Here is a 25,903-nt window from a genome sequence, read left to right as displayed (position 1 = left end):
GGACGTGTAGGATCAGACTAAGTTAATGCTGGGGACTCGATGTGCTGTAGCAGATTCAGAGCGTGACCTCTTTCAGTGTTTAGCCGATGTCGGTTAGGGGGTCAGACATTGGCGTTAGAATCAGATTCACCTCTGGTGTTGGTACCGACTTCAATAAAGGAAGGGCCAACTTGGGTCTTGGAGCCATTGTAGAAGACTGCATCAATGTTGGTGCTGAACCCTAGGCTTCTGCAAGGGGGTCAGACACCATCGAGCATGGATCCACCAGTGGTAGTTGGATTGAGGGCCTGTGCGAGTCCTCATGGCCCAAGGATGCACCAGAGGGAGCTGGAAGAGTGCCAAAGATACACAGCATGGCCTCATTAAAGGCAATGGCTTGCTCCGGCGTCGCCAATCAGCCGGAAGCTCGGGCACATCAAGATCAACTGTGGAATCGGCTCCTCAGTCGCAGATTGGGAGCAAGATTGATTGGCACCTTTACATCCTCCCAACTTCTCTTTTGATAGAGAGTGGCAGGATGAGGTTGAATTCTAGTTCGACTTCTTATGTTTTCACTTGGACTTCGAGATAACTGTATGACCTTGACCATGAGGACCTCTTGCATGAGTAGGTCCGTCCCTCAACTTAGAGCAAGAGCAGGACTTACATGAGGCAGATGACGTCTTCCTGTGTTTGGTGACATACATCTTTGCTTCAAAGGTCATGGAAGCCTTTGTGTGCATGAGGGAGCACTCATTGCCCAGTGTGGGGTTGTGCCTGAGCCCAAACGTCAAAGAAACACCTTGTGAGGGTTCATGACCTGCATCTGTTTTCTGCAGTCATGGCATGGTTTGAAGCCTGGATTTTGATTTGAAAGTTACTGAAGACTGATGAAAGTGAGAGCTGTGTTCCAGATTTGCGTTCAAAGGCACAGAAAGAAAGAAACGGACATTGGTGAGCAGGAGGGCGCTTATAGGCAGCTCTGCTCAGTCATGTCTTGGGTGGAACAAAGCCTATGCAGAGTCACATGCTGCCACCTAGTGGCACCTGGACGCCCTGCTATGTAATGTTTCTGGACCCAGTCTGGCGCCTGGGGAATATTCTAAAGGTGGGGAATCTATGGTTAGAAAGAACAATCAGAAAAAAGAACCTGCCAAACCTTTTAGTCATGTTTTTCTATACTTAATTCCAGTAGCAGAGGCTGAATATTACAAAAGTACGAGGCCATGTTTTTTTCTTTACAAAGGGTTGAGATACTCAGAAAATCAAGACAACATGTTGCTCTGCATTTTGTCAAAATTGTATCAATAGGATGTGTATGAGGAGTCAATTGCAGGATGGATTGGCTATTAAATTGTTTTGGCTGGGAGGTGGTTGTAGACTTTATGACCTGTTCACAAAGGTAGCCTTATATAGTGACTGTACTTATGGAGGTTTATAGGAAATTCATAATTCAAACAAGAATGAGTGACTGAATGTAAATGCAAAAATGTTATGAAGTGACTCCACCCCATAAGAACCGGGCTGCAAGTATGAAGAGCAAATTGGGAGAAATAAACCACCTAACAGATTAAATTTATGCTGTTTTGGGGAAAGAAGCACAAACAAACTAGTATAGGATTTGAAATACAATATCAGGTGTACACAGTCACGTTTGCAGTCAGCAAAAGTCCTGGAGAACGAAAATAACCATATTAGGGAATACAAGGAGAAAGCTGCACCGAAAAGTGTCAAGGTTCCCATGTCGGAAACTTCACCTAAGTGTAAGAATTACCTTCTCTGCCATCCAAATCATTTTGTGCAAAGAAAGAAAATGTGTGCTAGTCCTGGCTAAAAAGTCAAACATTCCAGGTTCCTCAGACTGAGAGCAAGGGTACAATGCATTAGCTTTCAAAGTTCTACAGACTCCTTCACATGGCAATGCGAAAACGTCCACCATGCAAAGAAACATGAGCATTATTTACATATGTATTTGTACCTCTGACTTGTAGATCAAAAGCTAATCCGAGAAGCTGAACTGTGAAGGTGTACTGTTCTACAAACACTTCATCTGAAAAGTGTCTAAGCACATAACTTTCATAAAATCCGCTAGGTTGCACTCTCAAACAAATGGGTGTCTGGTGAATCTTTGACGTGCAGGGTCAAACCAGTTTCAGTATTCCAGGTGGAAAGTGGGCTGCAGTCCAGCAACTAAACACAGGTTAAAGTACTATGGGGTCATCGAGGCACAGGCTCCAGGGCAACCCCAAGGATGAAGAAACCACGCAATGTGTTCACTAAGAGAACACCATCCATTCATGACGAGGTCTCCTTGCATACCCTATGTAAAACCATGGCACGGCAAGCAGAGACGGATGTGAAGGACCTACTTTGAGGGTACAGGCGGTCCAGCAGAGGTTATTACTCTGCAACAGGGTGATGTGACAACACAAAACATGAGCAACATCTTGTAGGGATCTAGAGACATGAGGCACCCTTCACAGAAAAACAAAAGGTCAGTCTAGAATATACACAAAGGAGGCAAGATGTCACAATGGACTATTCATGAAGGTTTTTCGACCTAAAGGCCAGGTCTTGTCTTGGTTCATTGGGTTGCAATTGATGTATGATTTTCTAAATTTACATTGGCTCAGTTCTTCCCAATAATTCACCAATAATACCCTGCAACAATGCTACAGAAAGTACCACAATATGTAGATAAATTTATATGAGGCTCTATTAAACTCATTTTAGTTTCTTGTATAATTGCACTCTAAATGTTTGCTTTGAGAACACTGTCTAATGAATCTGATGACGGTTGTGTAATCAGACGTTTTATTTAAAAGAGAAATCGAAACAGAAGTGCTGCAAAATCCATTCCTAAATACAAAGGACATCGTTGCAATGGACCAAAATCCACCACGCCATCAGCTGTACACTCCTACTCACTAAAATTACTGGCTCACAACAAAATAAAACACTAGTTAAAAAACATACCTGCAAACTAGGAAGACTTGTATTAATTTTTGGTTTAACTATCAACGTTGGCATTGCTCTTCACTGTAATGCAGTGCAACATTCCCGCATGTGTTGGTAAAAATAGATAAAGCACAACGATGAAGAAAAATTAAATAAACATACCTCTGCTACTTCCGGGGTACTGCCCTTCACAGGTAAGGTCTTGTGAGCCAACGCTGCAAGATGGCTGAAACCAAGAGCAAGAGGCTAACTTACCACATGCCACCATTTGCACTTTTAACCTCTCCTAATATTTTGACATTCTGTGTTGTTCACGTTATCATATAACACTAAGGGAAATCTGAGAAAAGGCGACCTTCAATCGGGCGTTAGGCCCCAGTCAAGTGATTGCCATGAATGTTGGTATTACAGGTTTGCATCTTGATTCAACGAGTGATTGCACTCCTGATTTTCTTTAAGCAAGCTATATTATTACAAGGAAAAATAATGCTAAGTATGCGGGTATGTTTTGTTAGACAATTCAATTACTGATCATTTTTTTACGCAATATCTCAATTAACAGACACTCCTTTTTTTGTTCAGATTCAGCAATAGGCAAAATCTTATTGCCATTAAGTTTTTGGGGACTTGGCTCAGAACAGCCCATCCAACCTAGGAGTCAAGTGCGTGAAGTCTGTCTATGCCAGAGTACTTTCCATATTGAAACAATGCATGGCCTAACAGTATACCGAGTTAAGGCAAACTTAAAACAAGGTTATGGTTTATTATCGTTGATACATTTAAGAAAGTGTCCCCTGTTCCTTCTTTTGTACTAATTTGTCTTCCCCCTTACCACGTAAAGCCAACATTGCCCTGCATTGATTGATACGCCTGTATCTCTAAGTGAGTAAAGTTTCTCAACGGTCAAGGGAACTTAACCACAGAGGTCCACAGATAGGCTGAAGGCTCTTTGTCGACTGCAGAACAGAGATTACTTGTACTTACAATATAAATAAGGCGTTTTAAATCACCTGAGAGTCAGGAGGTAGTTGACAATATGTTTGGGCTGGAGATCCTCAGAAGACTTGTTAATAACCTCGTCATATCTAAAAATAAATAGACAAATACATAAAGATAGAAATACGTAAGAATAGTTACTTTACAATGTGCCTCCCATGAATGTTCATGTCCATGGGTTGCTGTAGGGTGAGATTAACAGTGCGCTGCACTATGGTGTGATGTGCAATACAATGCGATTGTGGTGTGACGTGCAAGATTTGTGGTGTGAGCCGAGTGATACTGAGTGGGTGTGGTGTGAACTCTGAACTGCGTGACGCAGAGTGGTTTGTAGCGGGACGGAGTGGATGTGGTGTTGATGTGCGATACAGAGTTGTGAGGTGTGATGCTTGCTTAAAAGTGGCTGCGAGTAAAGGGGTAATGAAGCATCACAGCAACATTAACAGTAAGACAGCGGTTAGCAAGAGACAGGAGGCCACCGTGCTTAGCCAATCAGCAACAGCTCTCCCACAACCGGTGGGCGTGCCAACTTTCAAGCAGGGGATGCGGATGTAATACGATGTTGGGGGGCTGACGTATTTGAGTCGGGAATGAAGGAGTTAAAGGTAAAATTATTTGGATCAGAAGGGCCGGAGAAGAAAGATGAATTTGGAAATTTACAGGTCATCAGGAGATAAGAACAAGGCAGAGTTATGGTCAGTTTGCTGGTGTAAAAAACGTTTTTAAACGTATCAGACGACTGAACGACGACTTGCTTTGTGGTAGAACACTGGATATAGGCCACTTATTATAACGACATTTTGGGACCAAAATATAGGATTCACGAATCGGACCTTGGAGTGGGTCGGAGACCCTTTCTTAGGTTATCTGTCTGCCTTAACCCGCCCAGCACAGCTCAGATCTCTGGGTCTGGTAAATTAACGTGCCACTTTGGGAGTCAGTCTCCGTCTGTCAGTCATGCTCAAGGAGGGTGTAGTCACCTATCTTGACGTCAGGGTCAGTCTTACCTTCTTATCAGTGTCCTGGCTGAAGAAATTACAGGTTCACGTCAGAACCTTAATGAAAACAGAGAGTGGGCACATGGGAAGGATAGGGGGTGATTGGATTCGTGGATCAGAGAGCGGTTACATGCCAGTCAAACTGATCTCAGATGCGTGGTATTCTTCTTGCTACAGGTGATATTAGGAGCCTTTGGGATGAACCAAAACTAAAAATATCGGTTGCAACCATGAACGTCAATTTACCAAAAGGCCGGGGTAGTGAAAGTGACATCACACACCATCTGACCTTTAACTTCACTCACGCACACGTGCTTACACATGCATACATGATCACACATACAAAGACTCTCTCTCCCTTAAATGTGTTCTCACCTCCACACAACATACATTTCAAAGTATTTGTGAATTACCTCAGCTGTGGGGAAGGTTCACATTCCAGCTAATTGGACTCAATTTGTATTATAATAGTGATTATTATTCACTATTACTGTAATAAACACATTGAAAAAACAAGAAATTGAAGCCCTTAGCGATGTCAATAAGCATGTGCTGCCCAAAGTTTGTGGCATTGATTTTGCCAGCTCTGAGGCCAGGGGTCACAAATGCAGTGCCAGGGGTCACAAAAGGCAAGCCAGGGATCGCAACTGCAACCCCTGGCAACCCCTAAATGACATCCGTGGTTGCCACAGAAGTAGGTTTTAAAAACAACTTATCACAGTTGCATGCATGGCACAGGTGGACATAGTCATAGTGTGTCACTTAAAAAAGGGCTGAAATTAATAACACAGTTGTCATAAGCAAGCCAATTCAAAGTGCCACGGCCGCCGTGAGCGTGAAGGAGAGACACAAAAAGAAAAAGAAGTTTGCTTGCAGTCAAACGTATCGGCAAACGTGCAATTATCCATGTAACAGGGCCGATGTCCAAGGCGATAACAAAACTGCCCCAAGGAGGGACAAACGTAAAGCATTTACCAAAGATGATTAATGATTATTGAAAGACAAGCACATGAACGAGTGATAAGAGATGGGCGTGCGGTAGGTGTGGTTAAAAGCCCATAGATAGATTACAACAGGTCAGAGTGCTTGCGCGCTCAACCTAAAAAAGGATAATCATACTGCGTGCAGATCCGTGAGCATATTTACTACATGCTTTCAACTTAATATTTATTAGTTGGCCTGCAAACCAGGATACCAAAGGGCGATAAGCTCAAGACATGCATGATTACAACTACTCAAGCTGTGATTCAGTAAAGGGGCCTAGACAGCAGTCCACTTACTGTCTAACAAGAGGTTCAGTGCCCACAATAGAGCCATGTGACCCCCAAGATCTGTGGCTACCTATCCATCATGTGGAGAGAAGAAAGCTGGCAGGGCTGCTTAGTGGTGGTGAGAAATTAAATTGACGAGCGAATCATCATAGTAAAGGATGAAGGGTGGAATGAAATAAAAGTGGTCTTTAATCTCCTACCCCAGTATACGTGTCATCGTGCTGAACATGTCACTATGTAACTGGTAGGGCTACAGTTTCAAAGCCATTACCTGAGAAGGTGCTGCAGGATAGAAATGGCTTGTGGCTCCTGCAAACATGAGGGGTTGAAATCGTTCAGCTCTCTGTAGCCACTCATCCGGTCTATGCTAAATCCCAAGGAGAAAAAAGCACAGTTAAACAGCTTACAGAAAAATTCATTTCAATGCGGACATATTTCAGTATTTATATAGACCCAAACCTAACAGGGTAACATCCATTGTGGAGTTACACATTTACAGTTCAGAGATATTACATTTGACACATTTACAATGGTTGCACATTTGACACCTATTCACAATTCCTAGCTACATAGAGTAATAAAGAGATGCCTTGAATCACACGTTTCAGTCACGTGTTGAATAGGGATTGGAACCCAGGGCGGCAGTTTAGTCTTGAAACTCCACGCATCATTTAATGATGAAGCAGGTTCGACACTAATGGGCTGTAAATCTGTGCCTAACGCGCAGGATTTGGTATGATATGTAATAACCACGTAAACTGACCTCTCAAGTCACTACACACATTGGATGGACAGTTTTGTACTGTAATATTTGTATAGCCCTTACTGCTATTACTACGTGAAGCAATTGAGCGCTGACCTGCACGTACGTATGCTTGGACTTCCAAGGGCTTTTCTCAAGAATGGATGTGCACACGCTGGAAGCTAACCATGCATAACAGCCAACAGGGTTTTAAGGTCTTGTGATGAAAAGCTGAATTTGAAACTTATCGCTCTCTACCCATACTGGTATCCATAACTTTACTGGTAAAACATGTAGGAAACTCGGCCCTTGTTGCATTCCCGTCCCCCAACTGTTACGCCATTAATTGTGTTTGACCACTGGCTTTGTGTTTCACCATTGCGCATATTAGTTGTTCAATGTTCACCATTAGACATTACATTTTGTATTCAGTTTAGCTGCCTATTGGCTTTAACATGGCATTAGACATTACATTCTGTATTCAGTTTAGCTGCCTATTGGCTTTAACGTGACATTAGACATTACATTTTGTATTTAGGTTAGCTGCCTTTTGGTTTTAACGTGGCATTAGACATTACATTCTGCCTACTGGCTTTATCGTGGAGTTTGACATTGCAGTGGAGACATTGCAGATGAGCAGTGTTTTTCCACATGGTAGACCAAGCTGTGTTTTTCGTATTGTGTTCACTCCGAACCCTAGCGTGATAAGAGAGCGTATATTTTGTGTTTTCCTCTCTATCCAGCCTTGGGAGGGAGTGAGCTTGGAGACTTGGCCACTCTCCAATGCTTGTTCTTTTCCCACTGTGATACAGTAGCCAGCATGTTTTGACTATTAGAGGAAGGGCCTGTTAGCAGGCTTTTTAAAACTGTGTCCCTGGGCAGCAGCAAAGGCAAATTTTCCAAGACTTCAGTCAGGAGCGGACATCAGCTGCCTGACCTCCCGTTTGGGAGTCATCAATTAGCAGGCATGAGAAAGATGACATGCATTGATAGGCCCTACAGTGATGAATTTTGACTTTTTTCTTTGCTTTGAAGTTATGCTATAATATAATCACATGTATTTGCTGTGTACATTGCAATTGAGAAGTACTTTTATATATTTTTCCTTTCATTGCTGTGACCACTTTTAAACGTGTGCTTCCAACCTACTAATCTAGTCTCTCAGGAACGTCGTGGTGAAGTAATAATAAATATATTCTTTAAACTAAGAAGTGCATTCCAGAGAAGTTTTGTCAGCTCGGTCATAAGATAAAGGAAAGCAAAACACCAATCCCGCCACATGTTTTGCCTGATATTTGATGTTAACTTGACTGAGTATGTGCTGGGATCCTGCTAACCAGGCCCCTGTACCTCTGTTCTTTCCCTAAACTGTACCATTGCTTCCACAATTGGCACACAGTTTTGTCCCTTATAAAAGGTACCAGTGGTACCAAGGGCTCTGTGGCCAGGGAGGGTCCCTAAGGGCTGCAGCATGTATTATGCCACCTTAAGGGACCCCTTACCAAACACATGCACACTGCCATTGCAGCTTGTGCGTGCTGGTGGGGAGAAAAAGGTAACGTTGACATGGCACCCCTCTCTGCGTGCCATGCCCACAAACAACTGCCTGTGGCATAGGTAAGTCACCCCTCTAGCAGGCCTTACAGCCCTAAGGAAGGGTGCACTATACCACATGTGAGTGCATAGCTGCATGAGCAACATGCCTCTACAGTGTCTAAGCCCATTCTTAGACATTGTAAGTGCAGTGTGGCCATATTGAGTACATTGGCTGGGAGTTTGTAATTACAAACTCCACAGCTCCACAATGGTTTCAATGAAGACTGGGAAGTTTGGTATCAAACTTCTCAGCTCAATAAACCCACACTGATTCCAGTGTTTGATTAATTGAAAAATGCACGAAGAGGGCACCTTAGAGATGCACCCTGTATTTCACCCAACCCTCTAGTGCAAAGATGACCTGTCTGTGCCAGCCTGCCACTAGCAGACACATTTCTGACTCCATGGGGTGAGAGCCTTTGTGCTCTCTGGTGACAGGGTCAAAGCCTGCTCTGGGTGGAGGTGCTGCACCCTCCCTCCTGCAGGAACTACTACTCTTGGTGGTGAGCCTCAAAGGCTCCTGCCTTTTGTTACACTATCCCTTGGCACTCCAGCTTGTGGAGATGCCTAACAACCCCTCGACCAAGCCACACTTTTTGCGGCAGGTCCGGCAGGTAAATTAGTAAACACCAGAAGTGACCACCTCAGCTGGGACCACCCATAGGGTGGCCAGAGCTGAGATGAGCCCCTCCTTGCACAATCCTGTATCTTGTTTTGGAGGAGGATAGCCAATAGAGTTAGGAATGTGTCCCCCTCCCCAATGGGAGTGGGCACAGGAAGGGTGTAGCCACTATCCGGGACAGTATCCATGGGCTACTGCCCACTGACCCAGTAATGCCCATAAATCTAGTATTTAGGGGCACCCCTGAACCCAGTCCAGCAATGTCCAGTGGGCTCTACTTACCTGTCCAGCAGTTGACTCCCTGAACTAAGCCTGCGGCATCTTTGTGACCCCTGAGATTCCCCCTTAGAAAAGCATTGGTCGCCCAACGCTGTGTTTGCACCATGCACCCTGCCGCCACTGAGGGTGTGTGTTTGGTGCTGATCTGTGGCTCCCCCGGTGCTGATCTAAACCCCCCAGGTCTGTGCCCTGAAATCATGGGTACTTACATGCAAGCTGTTTCATTCTAAGTACCCCCTGTCTCCATAGGATTCCATTGGGTGTCCAACACCAAATTTGAGCTCTGAACCCGGCCGGCCCTGGGTTGCTGGTGGAGCACCCTTTGTGTCTTCCTAAACTTTGCCCTGTGGACACCTTAACCACCCAAGACTGGGATCGTAAGTAGAGTACTTACCTGGCAATTGTGTTGTTACTTTTCTTCCCCTAGGACTGCATTGCTTTCTATGAGAAACTGCAATGCGTCCACTTTTGAAACTGAAAAGTATTACTTATCTGTTAACTGTTTTACCTGTGAATTTTCACACAAAGTACATTTGATACTTGAAAGTGATACATTCTTGAAACTGTACTTACCTGCAACGAAGCTTCTTTTGGTACGTGAAATAAAGTAACAAAGTATATTTTTGATATATAAAAAAATTGGCCTGGAGTTAGTCATTGAGTGTGTGCCTCATTTCTTGACTGTGTGTACAACAAATGCTTAGCACTACCCTCTGATAAAGCTAACTGCTCGACCACACTACCACAAAAGAGAGCATTAGTATCTACTTTAGCCTCTGCAAAGCCTATGGGGATCCACTGGACTCTGTGCACACTATGCCTTATTTTGGTATATAGAGAGCCCGCTTCCTACAAAACACACTTCAATTTCGCAACAATTACTGTAAAAACCCATAAGGCATTCCATATGTTAGCAATGCAATCAGTGCTTAATTTATAAAAGAAAATGTGCCAGGAGCCAAAGTTTTTTTCTGAAGCCAATGACCAGGGCTTCTGAATGCGGGGCGCCAAATACCAAGGCTGCATGTTCTTGATTCCATTTCATGCCTTGCTCATCCACCACCAGACACTCCCTACCCCTTTATCTCACTCTTTTAGGTTCCTTTTCATCCCTGTTTTTCCATCTTCATCTTCCTCATTCTTTTCCTCTTTTGTGATTTTCTATCCGGTGTTCTGGGTCAAAGTCTTAAGAGAAAAAATATGTGCTGGCCCCCAAAAATGAGTGCAGGTGGGCCCAACCTGCAACCTCCGGCTCAAATTAATCAGGCTCGTTTTAGGTAGATACGTTTATTAGTGTGATTGAATGTCTGGATGCAATAACAGAACCTGTACCCATGGGCACTTAAATAGTGTCAGGGAGCTCGTTGTGTAAAGCAGGGGGTTTTAGTTGACATGTTTAAAGCCTCACCCATAAATACATAGGCCACAGCTCTTAGGAAGGATTTCTAGGTACACGTCTTTGGCCACAACCACTTTAGATAACCCCCACCTTTTCCAGCCCACTGGAAGCACTGACAAGCATTTCCCTTATTCTTACTTTAGCTACAGTTGACAAGCTATGTAACAACAACTCCGGTGCTGTAAATATCAAGCTGCATACCTTAAAATTAACAGTACATGGTCTCTGTTACCAATTTGCCAACACAATATGCAATTTTAGTTTGAAAGTTGCATTTTGAATTCTAGAGCACCGAGTCTCTTTAAGCAAGCAGGTCCATCAGTTTTGCATTAAATGCACATGTTTTGGGTTACACTGCCATATTTATATAGCACCTGATGCCCTAGATGAAGCGTCTAAAGACATTTACATACAGGAAGCGTGGCACTCCTTAGAAGTCCCTCTGATAGAATAGGGTTTATCTGCCATATGGCCTGTGTGAGGTGTGTCTGACTGTCTTTGTGTGAAGTTCAGAGTTGTGCCCTTACCTAGTTTTTGTCCCTTCGCCTTGCTGAGTAATGAGGAGTAAGGAGTAAAACATAGGCCTAAGCCTTTAGATGGAGTTAACATGCAGTCTCCCGCAGGCGCCACCTAAATGCTGCTGCGGATTATAAGTCATGCTGGGACAACAATGAGAGGGACAAGCAAGGCACTATCACTCAAGAGGTATGGTTTATAGTTCGATGTTGTTTTTCTTACCAACGAACCTTCATTTCTCGCTTACAAACAGTTCGCCCCTCCACACCCTTCTGAAAGACCGACACTGATGCACACCTGACCCACATTTGTAGATACACGCTGCCCCGTCTAAAGCGGTCCCCATGTTGCATACATGCTTTTGCACTTCTTTCTAAGTGTCCTCACCTCATCTCATCTCATCTCATCTCACCAACACTTTTAATACAATCTTAGGGCACTGCTTTCGCTGGAGAGCCGGATGGATCACCTCAGCCTATGACGCAAAGGTCACTAATACATTTAGCACCTTAACATCAAACCATTTCAAAGTACTGCTGTCCCTTCACCACCAAGGCATGCCACCCTGACCGCTCCATAAAAGCCAGAGTAAGTGACCAAGGTTTTAGGAACAATGGGAGTGTCATGAAAAGTGGAATGAGAGGGCCAGGGTTGGAACCTATGATTGGACTTGTGGTCTGGGTACTTCCTACAGCTCTCTAACATACAACCTGAAACTGGCAATGGAAAAGGAGCCAGAGACGGATAAAGGTAACACAAGTGCCCGCCCCTAATAGAGTCTGTTAGACAAGGAGGTTGACACCTAATGAGGCCACAACGAGTGGATTCACTGACATAGGTATGATTTTATTCCCCTTCGTAACTCACATTACACTATGATGGTATCAAGAGATTCGGAATCTTCTACTACGTTTGTTGTGTCGCTGCACCTCCACCTCCCCAGGCTCAGTCTTGATTTGTTCATCTTCTCTATAACACTCCACCATCTTCTCTCAGCATTAGGTCCATCCCTGTCTCATGCCCTCAGTTCTTCTTCATCTTCTCCTGCTCCGCATTTCCCGCTCCCCTTTATGTTCCCATAACTACTGACCTCTGAGGCCACTTCTCCAGTTCTCCTCAAAGCGGTGTCTCATTCCCGTAACCCCTCCCTTCCTCTGTGGGTCTCCATCATGGCACATTCCTAGTGAACATCTTAAGGCGGGCTGCTGTCCAGGGCTTACACATCCCCAGATCTTCTGTTTTTTCTCTCTCTTAGTGGCTCTTGATATACTCCTCTTCCACCAACGCCCATTACGTTTTATCCCCATGCTGTCCTGACTGGGCTCATGCGGTGCATCCGTGATAAGGCTTTGCGGCATTCCACCTGGCGCGTGCCCACTGACATCTCCTTAAATGTACACTTAGGCCAACCCCATTCCCTCCTCTGCCTCCCTCATCACCCCCCTCCCCCCGGAAACGCAGCTGCGCCATGATCATGGCTCAATAATCTGTTATTCTGAATATCCATGTCATGTGGATAAAGTTTGCACCTAGTGCCCCAAATCTCGGGCAACCACTTGTCCTGACTTGTTATATCCTAGCTAGCTTCAGATAGGCAGGTACGTTCAGTGCAGAAAATGAAACTGCAGCAGCTTGAACCTGGTGATACTCAATACAATTTTCACAGTACAGTAAGAGGCACAGAGGCACATCATAGGCAGTAGGGTGCACCTCCAGAGGGTGCCAGATGACAGCCCCTGGAGGGAGCTGCCCCTCCATCACCACACTGAATCTTTCTGCTGAAAGATTCACAAGGTGAGCAGTCTCAAAGAGATGAAGGCTGGCCGAGTGGGGCATCATATGGATAAAATGCCTTCAGAGTGCTTTTCTTCCTTTAAAATGTGTAATGGAGAGGTGTTTCTATAATGATTTGGATTCAGGCTTCCTTTTTTTGTACTTCAGAACAGTAGCTCATGGTGGCCCTCTCACAAGGTACTCTAAAGCCACCTTATCTGGAAGGAAGTGGACATTATGGCGGCTTGTTTGGCTTCATTGACAATGCTTGCAGAACTCCTACAGCAATTAATGTTAAGGTTATAAGGAAGGCAGTTTTTGAGAAGCAATGTGCGTAAGTTCATAGGCTCGAACAGGATTGACATCAAACTGCCAGCAAAGTGTTTAATGATGGAGAAACTGACTCGCTTTCAGTGTTGCAATCCCTAAAAAAAGGGAGATCCTTTACAAAATACCAGATACTCTGCACATGAGAGGGAAAGCTTACTCAATAGTTTTGGAGGGTATTAAGAGAGAATATCTCCAAATTTTATATTAACTTTGTGTCAGACAGTAAGTTACACATCTTTTGCAGGAGGATTATCGCAGAAGCCAAACATGGAGGTACGGGTACATGTAAATCGTGTGCATGGGATGGCACTTGTTAATGTCTAGGAAAAAGTGGTGAGGTTGGAGGGGGTTTGCTGAGGAGTGAGGGAAAAAAAGAGAGATATAGAGAAAGTGAGTGTGAGAGTGTGTGTCTGTTTCTAACTCCTAGTCTAAAGTCATCCTTCCGCCACACAAGAGGAATTACACCAGTGCACAGCACAGGTTGTGTACACAGATTGCACTGCCTTTGCCCTGCCTTACCCTGAAAATTACACAACAGCCCTATACTCACTATGCGCACCAGAGGCCTGATGGGTCATACTGAGGAAGATAAGCTCAGGACTAGAGCTACAGGGCTCACTCTGTGAGAGGTTTTTCATGTCCCTTTCCCCTGCCCTTCTTACTCCATACAAATAAGTCAATTAAAAGGAATTCCTACCTACACTAGAAAAGCCAGCACTTAAAGCCATACAAGGGTCTAACCAAAAATGTGTTCAGCCTGGTCCATGCCACAGTCCAAAAACATAAGCTTTAAGAAAGTGTTTGGTGTAGGTCAGGTGAATGCAGTGGAATTTATTGGACATACAACACAAAAGTAGAGGAAATCATGACCTTGTCCTCTCTGGTTTTATGTTTTGGTCGGTTCACTGAGTCTTTGGATATAAGTGTTTTTAGGCAGCCCTGCAGATGCACAACAGGTGATATTCATAAGAAGCCATTACTAGTACAGGACAGAATAGCAACTTAGGACTGTTATAGAGGCATAGCCTGGAGATGGAGGAGGTTTGCTTTCACCCGAGTTCCTGATTTAAAGAAAAAGACTTCTGCTCTGATTAGATGCTCGAAGTATTTGCTGTAGTTGGAGAAGAATCACATTAATACTGTAGAAAGGTAGTGGTGCAAGAAAGTACAGAACCGAATGACTTTGGGCCTCATTACGAGTCCTGCCAGACTCGTGTTGGCAGTCAGACCGCTGCACTCCTGGAGGTCTGACCGCCAGATTACGACCCTGACAGTCGGAGTGCCGCCACTGCCAGGAACATGGTTCCAGACGACGTGGTGGCGATAGGGGTCGTGGTCAGCCATGGCGACACCCAGTTCAGCACCACTGTGCTTATCATGAGCTCCCTTTCCCCCGGCCTTTTCATGGAGTGTTCCCCGCCATGAAAAGGCTAGTGGAAAGCCAGTGCTGTGGGCCACAGGGGGGACCTCTGCACTGTCCATGACCATGATGTGGGCAGTGCAGGTGCCCCCCTGCCCAGCATCCTCAGAATGCGCACTGTGTGCTACAGCAGACAGTGTGTATTTCGAGTGTGCTGGAGCCCCCCTCTGTGCAATGTAGCATCAATGTTTCCACGGGGCTGACTGGCAGAAACCTCCTAATCTGGAGGTTTGCGCCAGTCAGCCCAGTGGAAACATTGTAATAGTGCTGGGGGGAGACTGCCAGCTCTGCTGTGTTCTCCTCCCCACGGGGCTGTGGGCCGGCGGTCAGTCCGCTAACCTTGTAATGAGGCCCTATGTTTAATAGCAGTTACTGATCTTTACAATAATATCTATCCTTGCCACAAAAGTTATTATTTAAGCCCAGTTCTAAAATCATTTAATTTCTTCTTGACATTCCACGGATCTTGATAAATTAAATGCATAAATTTTTTACATACCATCATTGTTCGAGTATGTTCAACCATTAACTGCTTTGCAAACATTAATTGTAAATGAGCAAAACATTTCAGTGGATTAAAATAGGCTAGTGTGGAGGGGACATTCTTTGGAAAATCATTTCAGTTCAGCCTCACCTGTGAAGTCTTGCATGGGTGTACTGCAAGAACACTCCTGTGTCTCCTCGATTCTGCAGAGCTCGGTCCCAATCAAACTGATAATCTGACAAGAGCTGACCTTTGAAATCCTGAAAATTATCAGATATTTCACATTATTTCCAGTTTAAAGAGCACTTAGGAGATGCTGGAACCCAGCAAACGTAGAACATATGGGAATCTTACAGTTACATCTTATGAAAAAAAAATATGGTCTCGCTCTCACCCGAGAAAGCAATATTCATATGCATTTATTAATCTTCACTATCTCTCTTTAGACTATATATGAATTCTCTAAGCACAAAAGCCTTATGCTAGAAGCACAGCAGATACAGTTTAGCAGAAATGCAGTTGAATATTTGATTAAAAAAGTATAAAATGTCACAAACAGCGGGCTAAGTCATTTAAAATAACCAAAGCTGTGGCAAAACGCACCATAGAATAAAGAAGTAAACATACAGCCAAAAATGTAAAACACAGAAGGATCAAGGGAAGGGAAAGTAGCGAGCATAGGTTAAAATTGGGAACAGGACACTCAGAACAGATTAAATTAGGATTCGATTGTCAGAAAGGATAGCATCCGCCAGAAAACGGAAATTGAATGCTTTCAAAGCTCTATGGAGAGAGTGTCAAGGCACAGATCTAAATATATCATGGGGCGCTCTATAAATTAGAGGTAAATATTCTACAATAATCAAAACCTGTGTCCCTAAAATACAACACATCAAATCAAAATAAGGCCTCTCACCTCAATAATCAAAATGCAGAGGAGCCAGTTTGGCACAATTCCTCACTACCGTGCGTCCATGTATATAAATAAGTGTGCGAGTCAATGTAAGGAAATCATTCATTACTTATCCTTCCTATTTCTTCTAGTGTACATCTGAGTGATGTGATCAACTTCCCTTCTTCATCCATCAATTTGGTATGGATTCCTTCACTGACCATTATCTTCACGGTTTTCGTGAAATTAGTAGCAGCATTAACCATGAAGTACATTATATTTAAAATGCTGCTATACGTGTACTATACTAGCAGGTGAAATTTGCATTGTTACTAAATGCATAATAATATTCTGCAGAACCTCTACGCTAACAGTTTTAAAATACATAAAGATATATGGCAATAATATACTGTCTAATATTTGAAAGATCAGGTTGTTGCAATCAGTTGATTGCTTACCCCATGTGTAGCGTACACGCTGATGCACAGTGTTCTGTTTACATTTAGTAAGGGGAGACAGTTAAGGGTGGTCCTCTTCCCATTAAAGGCATTTCAGAGAAATATTGAGCTTCAACAAACCAGTTCATTTGTCCTTCTTTTGTTACTTAGAGTTTTTTTTCAGATGGAGGGGAAGGTAGGTTTCTTGAGGGATTTGGATGTGTTGTGATAAGTGCTGAAAACAACTTTCACCTGAAATAGCTGCCATGGAAACGCAGAGACATCAACAGCAGAACTCCCAAATCTTTAGTAACAGGCAGTTGGTGAAGAGACATGTCAAAATCTTGCTCAATCAAAGGGTCTTGCTGTTCAGGTATAAGAGGCAGTCATGAGTTGCAAAATGACTGGTAAAAGGTTGAACAAACCATTCAATATCAGAGTGTTTCTAGAAATGTACCTGATCCTGTGGGAACTACTACCTACTTAGATCGTAGCCTATTCTGTGAAACCAGAGGTGCAAGTCTCACCATTCAACCCATATTAAGTGTTGTTTCTGAATAAGATAAAAAGGAAGAGTGCAAGTATTTCACATCTAAATCTGCTCTCAAAAAGAGGTTCAAAATTCATAAGTTGTCTTTTTCAAAGGCCATGCTAAGCAGCAGGGCCTAGTGTCTTGACTGTGAGATGCAGCATCGCTTAAGCTGAAAAGAAGATGTTTGCATGCATCTTACTTTAAAACCTGAAAATTTCCTCTTGATGCAACAGAATGAAGAGCCCATGCAATACATTTTCTGCAACTTTAGAAGCAAGCACGGCCCGGTTTTAGGATCCCTAAACCCTCTAGTAAAGTGCAGGATTAGCCAATTTACCAAACTGAGCTAGGGAATTTAGCGGACCATAATCCATGAACCTCATTCACATTATTTGAGGCTGGTGTGAACAGGACAATGATCAGTCTTGTGCGAAATTAGTGACCTAATGGAGCGCAGATTATATGACTAGATATAACTATAAAAATAAACAAAACTGGCATTGAAAGAGATGAATAAAAAATATGTTAAAAAGAATTACAACATTGATGATGGTATTCATTGACTACAAGCATTCAATGATGAAACCAGTATTTGGTAACCAATACTTCTCTTCTAGCTCATGCTAAGCCTTCTTAGCAGCAGATGGACAGGGAGAAATGGGTTCCACTCCTTTCAACCTCCCTTTCATTGTTCATTTTTTGGACTACCGGGTGTATAATTCTGCCATAAGTGAGTCTCACTACCAATGTCTCACTCACTGAAAACTCTTTAAATGGATTGTGAATACAAGCTGCCAGTGTCCTTTTAAAACAAGGTCTGCTGCTATGCAGCTGGCTTAAGAGGCCCTGGGTTGGCTGCAAAAGAACACACCCGCATGCCTATGCACTCTTGTGGGATGAGTATGAGAGACTACCATTTAAATCAGTCTGATTATCTTCACAAAGGTAGCCATTCGCAGAAGGGTTCTTCATGAACTGGAATTACCTGTGCAGTCCAGATAATATTAGTGGGCATTAACAGTGTACATCTGTAGTACTTCACTGAAGTATTGAGAGTGCTTCACTGTATTGTACACTATTGGCGAAATCTGCACCAAAGTGCAGTTTAGCTGTAGGAAGGCAGCCTAGAGACTAGCGTGACCATTAATTCTATGGTAAATCAGGATACCAAAAGAAGATTCAACATTAATTTATACATATCTGCATTCCTTGTGGCACTTCACCATAATTTATAATTTTTCTCAGACTCCACTACAAATTAGATTTTGACCTTTGAATCACCATGATGGGCCAAGTAATTACTCTGCTGGCCAGCTGGAGTATCGAATGCCGCTCTACACAATACAGCCATTTGCCAGTAATTAGGCCTGTTCCTGGGAGAGGGAAGGGTGGGGACAGAATCTGCATGTGCCAATTACTTTTCACATTGCACCTGGTAAGGGAAGGCTCAAACCCACAGAAACAACAGAGGGTAGCCAGACCAATGGAACCAATAACAGGAGGGGCTGCCATTTAAAGTTTTGGAAGGGAGGGACCAGAAAGATATGGTAGGCAGGGGCCAGGCTTTGTCTTTCAAATAAGGACGTTCAACAGACCATTTGACTGCACTATCTTAAAAATTGCCAAAATGCTGTGCAGGATGATTCGGGCAGAGGTGGCGTGATGACGTGTCACCCTAGGATTAGGCAGAGGTGCCTATATTCTGCAACTTTCCACCCCCTCTAGAACCCTGTTTATGTAGGCCTTTTGTCCTGGGCTAAATAAGGAGGAACAAAGTGTGCTCACCAGTGCATCTTGGGAGCCTTGGGGACTGTTGTTCCCGCAGTGGACTGTCAGTTCAGGCACAGGTAGTCCCCCTATTTGCTAACCTCTAAATGGTCTCCGGGGATGGCCTGGTCCTGGTATGCAAAAAATGAAGGTGTGGATGTGACCTTCTCTACAGGACTCCCTCAATCCCATATATGCTATTATGTTTCCCTGGGGACTTCTATCCCACTGGGAACTACTGCGACAAAGAGCACTGAAGAAATACTAGAGTATCATTGCGCTTGGCAATCTATGACGTCACCCAGAGCCCCTGGCATTTCCCCAGGGATCAAAGAGGAGAGCCTAATGGTTCTCAGGGCAGGCCAGAGGCCATGAAACAGACGGGAGCCCCCTCCACCCCACTGTCTCTTGAGGGTGGCAGGTGCACTGGATCTGCTGTTCCCATCTATGCTTCTTGTCAGTGGAGAGAAGAGAACAAACTTGTGGCTCCCCTGGAGGCCCTGTGGACTTGGGCTGAACGTAAGGGAGCTGGCAGGGACTTGGGGCTCCACCACAGCCCCCAATGATGCAGGGCTCGGTGCTTGGTGGGGCAGGGCATCCAATATAAAAAATGCAAATAACACAGTGCAAGTCTTTATGTGGAAAAAAAGGAAAAAAAAAGAGATTAAGACCATTGTTGCAGTGAGGCCGGTCATTAAATATGCATGTATCGGGCAAAAAATGCACCCTGAGTCTTCCAAGATGCTCAAAAATCTCATCTACATTTTCTGCTCCTTTGGTGTCCGAGACTGCTTTGAAGGCTGGTAGGAGTGCAGCAGCCCCCAGAGGAGTTCAACCAAAAATGTTTTTCTAATGGTACCCTAAATCTACAGAGGGTCTGTTTAAATCCCAAGAGACATTTGCTCACTATTTAAGCATTCCAGGAGCAAAATCATTACATGTGTTAAAGAAGCAGTGGCAGTCGGTAATTTTAGGAGGGAGGGGAGGGGGGGCGGGAAGCACACACATTCATTCACGCACACACATCCACTCACAACACTCATCAACATTCAAACATACACACGCACCAAACATTCATTTAAAAAAAAAAAAAAACACACACTTACTCACACACACACTTACTTTCAGCTCGGAGGTCTCAGGAGGGTTGGGACTGCTGCCTTCCCTCATTGGCTGACCTTAGGGAAGGCAGCAGTCCCAACTTCGTCACAGAGTGGGATGGGGGTCAGTGAGACTTCTGACCCCCACATCACTCTGTGACGAGGTGTCACTGATTGACACCCGCCCTGGGCGCTTCAGGGCTTAAACCTGAAGCGCCCAGGTGGGAGTCAATGGGTGACGCGTTCGCTCATCACTGAGGGGGAGGTCCTCGAGGCACCTTCGCTGAGCCAAGGAGGTCACACCCATAGGAGCTGTGACCTCTTCAGCCCAGCAAGGTTCAGCTCAGGCAGCCAGGAGTCTGCGCAAATCACACATGTCTCGCTCACAGCTGCCTGAGCTGAACATGAAGAGTGTCTGTCAAGCTGACCTTTGCTCAGCCTGACAGGCACTCTTCATGAGGGGCAAAAGGTGGGGGTGAAGTGGGTGGTGTGGCCCCTCTGCCCTAAAGGACGGGCCGTAGCTGTAATGAAGGTCACTGACATGCTTTATCAACTATCAAAAATTTAGCAATTAATCTTTACATGCCCTAATGAATACCAATGCAAGATGGTACTATCCTCAGTGATTTTAATGGTGTTGCATTAGGATATATTTCTGCTTTTAATAATGTGGGAACACCCTGACAAAGACAGTAGACCTGTCTATCGATAACTTATTTTGTGTCCAGTGTATGCAGGGGTATCTTGGTTTTTGGGGTCAGGGTTCTCTAAGAATGTGAATGGTTGGGAGGGTGTCACCATAGGTATTGCCACTTACCATCATGTACATTTGGAAATTAATGCATACTATCGAGTAGTATGTACATAATAAAGTATTTTTTCTTTTATAAGTAAATAAGCTGACCGTATAGTGATTTATTGTTGTTTGTTGCATGCTTACGGACTTGGGTACTAGCTCCCACCACCTCCCCTGAGCAGTTGTTGGAATAGTCTGACTCGCTACCCTGAGGAAGTCAAGTGCTGTACTAGGGTACTTGGTTTCCAGTAGATGGAATGTTACAGATGTATTACTTGTGAAGAAATGACATCCTTATCAACAAATAACCCACTTTCTTACCCAAAGTCCCCATCAGAGTTTCTTAGGTGGAATCTAACCCATATGCCTTAGAAAAAAACAGAACTGTCGTCAGTTACTTATTTTTGTTCCAGAATAAAACAAAACGTTATATGTTGTATAGGTACAACTAATACTAAATGAAGCACATATTTAAAAATGAAAAAGTTGCACTTGGATAAATAAATATAGGAAATGTAATGGGGGAAAATAAGTAGAAAATGCAAAACACGTGTCTCTACTCCCACAAAAGGAACACCTGCAAAATACTGAAAAGGTATATGCACTGCACACAGAGCAGCCTGATTTTTTTTTTTTTTTAATCAAACTCGAGCTATTCCGCAACTCTCCAAAGATGACCACCTCCATGATTAGCATTAACTAAATAGGAAGTAGTAGCCTGATACGGACAAGAAAACTGATAAAGAAACAAAAATTTTTCACTCTACTTTTGTTTAAGAGAAAGCCTAAAAGTTCCAGACTCCAACATGTTTTTTTTTTTAACTATCCCCTTATGCTACTATATGGTTCCAATTGGTGAAGAAGATCCTTACCTTTACAGTCAGTGCTTCGCCTCACTCCTGATTTAATTCACGTACCTGTTCAGCTCTGTATCAATTTTACTCAGGTATTTTGCACAAGCATACTAATATCTGCGACTAATATCTGCAAAGGATCTTACATTTACCATATTAGGCTGTGAGTACTAAGGTTCTATTGCTCAAGACAAAACTACTAAATGTTTAGTCACTTTTATGGCTGTGGCTAGACTGATAACAGCCAGGGGTCGGCTGGACATTAAATCTATGAAGGTTATTCATGAATGCAGTAGGTTCTAGAGAACTGTGCTATGAAAAATCCTGGTCATTCAAAGAATGACTATCAAAAAATCTGTAAGTAGGCACCATTTGACACGTTGACATTGAGTGTAACAATGTCTTATATTTATCATGACCACCATTATTATTTTCAAACAGTTACTGAGCACCTCACTCTATCTGATAGGTCTTTCTTCTTTTGGCTAATGTATTCAGTAATTAACTCCTCAAGTACTAAGGGTAAGCCCACCCCAGTGCTGAGCCCCTGTTTTGAGACCGGGGACAGTTTGCTCTGGAGCCTTCATAAATTTTTTCCGCAAAAGATATTCAAGCCAAACTTGCATTATTCTTCCCAAATATCTGGGATGATGAGGGTACCAGGGTTTGTGATCTATCCTGGAAGGGTCAAGGATGATAAGAAAAAAGTGACAGAATTTAGGTAAATAAAGTGGAAAAAGTGCTGCACAAAAGTGCTTTTTTTTCTTTATTACAGAAAACTGGATCTACAAAAGGTTTGCCATGTTAAGAACACCCTTGTTTCAGCTTTAAGAAACACGCAGAGTGGAAAAAAAAATTAGCCAGTTTTTAGGGTCGAGCGCACAAGCGCTCTAGCCTGCTGTAATGTCTCTGTGGGCTTTTACCCACGCCCACTGAATGCCCATCAGTTTTGATGGTTCGTGGGCTTGCCTTTTAAAAATCGTTTGATCTCATTAGTGGAAGGCATGCATACATCATGTCTTTTCTGGTGTTTAGCCCTCCTGTAGCACACCGGCCAACTACTGGAAACATATGAGGCTCAATGTTTTCCGCATAACTTCTGGACAACTTTTTCTTTTTATTTCCTATGCAGCACGATCTTTCTGGGCAGCAGTTGAGAGCTTTGCATGACATCAACCATCTTACATGGATAATTGCATAACTGCTCATACGTTTAACTGCGAGCGAAGTTCTGTTTCCTTTTGTGTGCTCCTTCACGCTCATGCTCATAGCATGGGGCTTTAAATCGGCTGTCTTATGTAAAACTGTATTACTTTTCATTTTCAATTTAGTCCGGTTAGGACTTTATGATGCTAATAGCTCTAAGCCGAGCAAATGCGAGACCCATTGCATTACAAATGCTTGTTTAATTTTGTACCCAGTGGTCAATATTTCCTGTTTTTGCTGTTTCTACCTACTTGTAAATAGTCAGGAAAAGAGATGTGAAATACTTGTGTAGTTCATTCAACGTTTTCCTAAAGAATCTAATTGCTGGAAACAAAAGTGAAAGTAAGTTGGAAAAAAGGCAAATAGGTGACAAAGTGTCATTTGTATGTTTTTGCACTGAAGAAGTATGCAGTTATATTTGTCTCAATTGTTCAGATACTTACAGCCACCAAACCAACCACAGAATACAATCATTTTTTTCATTGTGTACTGACCATGCATTACTTCATAACAGCTACGCCATCTTGCTATGTTTTTTACTTTTTCAGGTGAACTCTGTGTTTTCTCTCTGCATTGAACAAAAAGTATACAGCCCATTAAAGGCGTAATATGTGTTCTTGTTTGCTCCCAAAAAAAACACAAGATTTTCCTGGTCTGAGGGTGCAGAAAAAGCTTACTCCCACTCAGGATGAATGGTGGCTACTACCCTCGTATGAGGCTGCAGGAAAGCTAATGTGTAGTGGAGGTGATTAGTCACTATGCAAGAGGTCTACAGGTGGTAGACATCTTCGATGGGTAGAGGTAAATTGCTCTTCTACGGATGAGAAGACCTATACCATTTGTAGAGGTAAAAAACAAAGACCTTTGCTCAGCTGCTTTGTTTATCATACCCCATTACTCATTAGACTTCCTGTAGCTCATAGCCATAACCATCCTGGAAAATGCAATCAATGTCACTAAATGGTGTCATTCACTTCCCACTGAGTGCATTCTGTGTGACAGTCCTAACTTACTGTGGGTACAGATAATTGCCAGTGGTTATTCTAAGACATCAGTGGTAACCAACAGTATGCACAAAATATGCTGCTTAGTAGGCACTAACTAACTTTGCGCAAAAATCCAAAACATGCCTAATTTTTGAAGCACACTTTGCTGCTGGTTAGAATTATTCAGTTCCTCCAAAGTATCCATTTTAGGAAGCACTTGACATACAAAGAACACTTCCAGGAAACACTAATTGAAAGTGGCTTCTCTTTTCATAGAAATATACATTTTTTCTTAGTAAATGTGCGGCAAAGGTATGTAAGGAATCTGAAAAAGAAAAGTCAAAAACAGGCATGGCTTTAAAAACCTAATTGGGCAGAGGGTGTGTGGGGGGGGGAGGTTGCCTGGGAGAGCCTGATAAGTGAATGTAAAGGGAGTGTCTTAAAATAAGTGCAGATGAATGTCATCAAAATAAGCAGTTTCACCTGAACAATTAGCGCTGCCAGGCCAACTTTTTCTGCTGTAGCTTCTGGGTCTTCCAGTTCTTTTGTTGCTAAAAGAGTAATTGGATAAATAGCGCTAACGTTATTTCAGATTTAATACTAGTATAATATAACAGCATACAAGTAACCTAATATAACAACATACAGCCAAAGATATTTCAGATTTATTAGTAGTATAATATACCAACATCCAAGTAGTATATTTTAACAGCATACTGCCAATGAAGGAAGTCGGTACATCAATCCTCGCCGGATTCTGTCAATTTTCAATGCACAATTTCTCAAACATTGTTCTTCTGAAAGATTTGCCACTAGCATTTCGGCCTGATTCAGAAAAGCATTCATAAGTACTTGCGGTAGTACCCTTGTTGTGGTACATCAGGTACTCATGAACGTCTTTGCAAATCGACCCATAGGTCTCCAATCGTGCTGCAAGGAGGCGGGTGCACGTATGATACAGGTTGATAATGTTACTAAGAAGTATAGAAAAAAAAGAACAAACAATTCCGATGAAAATCAGACTTGTTGCTGCAAAAGAGACCCTAGTTAATTTCTGCCACTCCGAGAACATCTAAGATGAGTGAGCCTTTTGAGTTTGGCCAGTGATACAACAGGTAAACAAAAGAAGACAAAAGATATATTTCCCAGGAGCCCTTCTGCCTGATCGCTGTCTGCAAAACCAGTGGATATATATGTGTTAAAAGCTAGAGCTTGGTAAGGCAAAAATATTGTGACTAAAACGCAAAAAAGTAGTTGATGTTCAAATGTAACCCTGGTTTTCCAGGCAGCAGCCTGCAAATGACTGCCATGTAACCCGTCATCAGACAGGGCACAACACTGCACTGGTATCTTCAGATGGGGGGGAGTTTTCAAACTGTACTTTTCGAGGGTATGTCTGGGGTCATTGGCAAAGAAATCTAAGCAGCACAAAGGGCTTCTATAAGCAGATTTTAACACTGACTAGGAAACCTCAAAACTGTTACTGCAATTTCTTAGAAAATCTGTCACAATGGAGCAATAGTGAAAAATGTTCACTTCTTCCAAAGCAGCAAAAGAAAAACATACTTGTTGGAAACAGTCAGATTTATTATAATAGCGTTAAGCAGCATTTCAGATACACCGGCCTGATCACGGTGGCATATCATTCCTCCATTTTCAAGTCAGGATTCTGGATGTCAGAGAATATTAGGAGAAAATGCAGACCGGTGCCAACAAATTTCTTTAAGTCTAAACACTGGTTCAGCTACTCAAAAAAAATATGACGTCATTCCGACCAAACACGGTGCCCAAGTACAATTCCAAAATGCTCAAAATTGCCCTGCAACTCCCTCAAATAAATGAAGTGCAAATGTATATTAAAAGTCTCCACTGAAAGGCAACGGGCATGTTTTACCTTTTTCTGGGGGAAAATAAAGCTTAATGCGTATTTCACAAACTCTGCCGAGAGTTTAACACCGTCAACAAGAATC

The 25,903-nt window shown here is 43.1% G+C and overlaps 1 protein-coding gene across 1 annotated transcript in view; it reads right to left on the bottom strand.

Annotated features, from left to right (window-relative positions):
* The window catches only part of RARS2 (arginyl-tRNA synthetase 2, mitochondrial), a 205,974-nt gene that overhangs the window by 8,847 nt on the left and 171,224 nt on the right, over positions 1-25,903 (bottom strand). The window contains exons 15-19 of the mRNA XM_069235558.1: positions 24,417-24,484; positions 15,514-15,623; positions 6,474-6,569; positions 3,948-4,022; positions 3,100-3,163 (exon numbers count right to left, since the gene is read on the bottom strand). Coding sequence (XP_069091659.1) covers positions 3,100-3,163; positions 3,948-4,022; positions 6,474-6,569; positions 15,514-15,623; positions 24,417-24,484 — 413 coding nt within the window. The remainder of the gene's footprint in view (positions 1-3,099; positions 3,164-3,947; positions 4,023-6,473; positions 6,570-15,513; positions 15,624-24,416; positions 24,485-25,903) is intronic.

This window comes from Pleurodeles waltl, chromosome 5, assembly GCF_031143425.1.
Source record: "Pleurodeles waltl isolate 20211129_DDA chromosome 5, aPleWal1.hap1.20221129, whole genome shotgun sequence".
Lineage (NCBI taxonomy): Eukaryota > Metazoa > Chordata > Amphibia > Caudata > Salamandridae > Pleurodeles > Pleurodeles waltl.
This window is presented reverse-complemented; position numbering and strand designations above follow the sequence as displayed.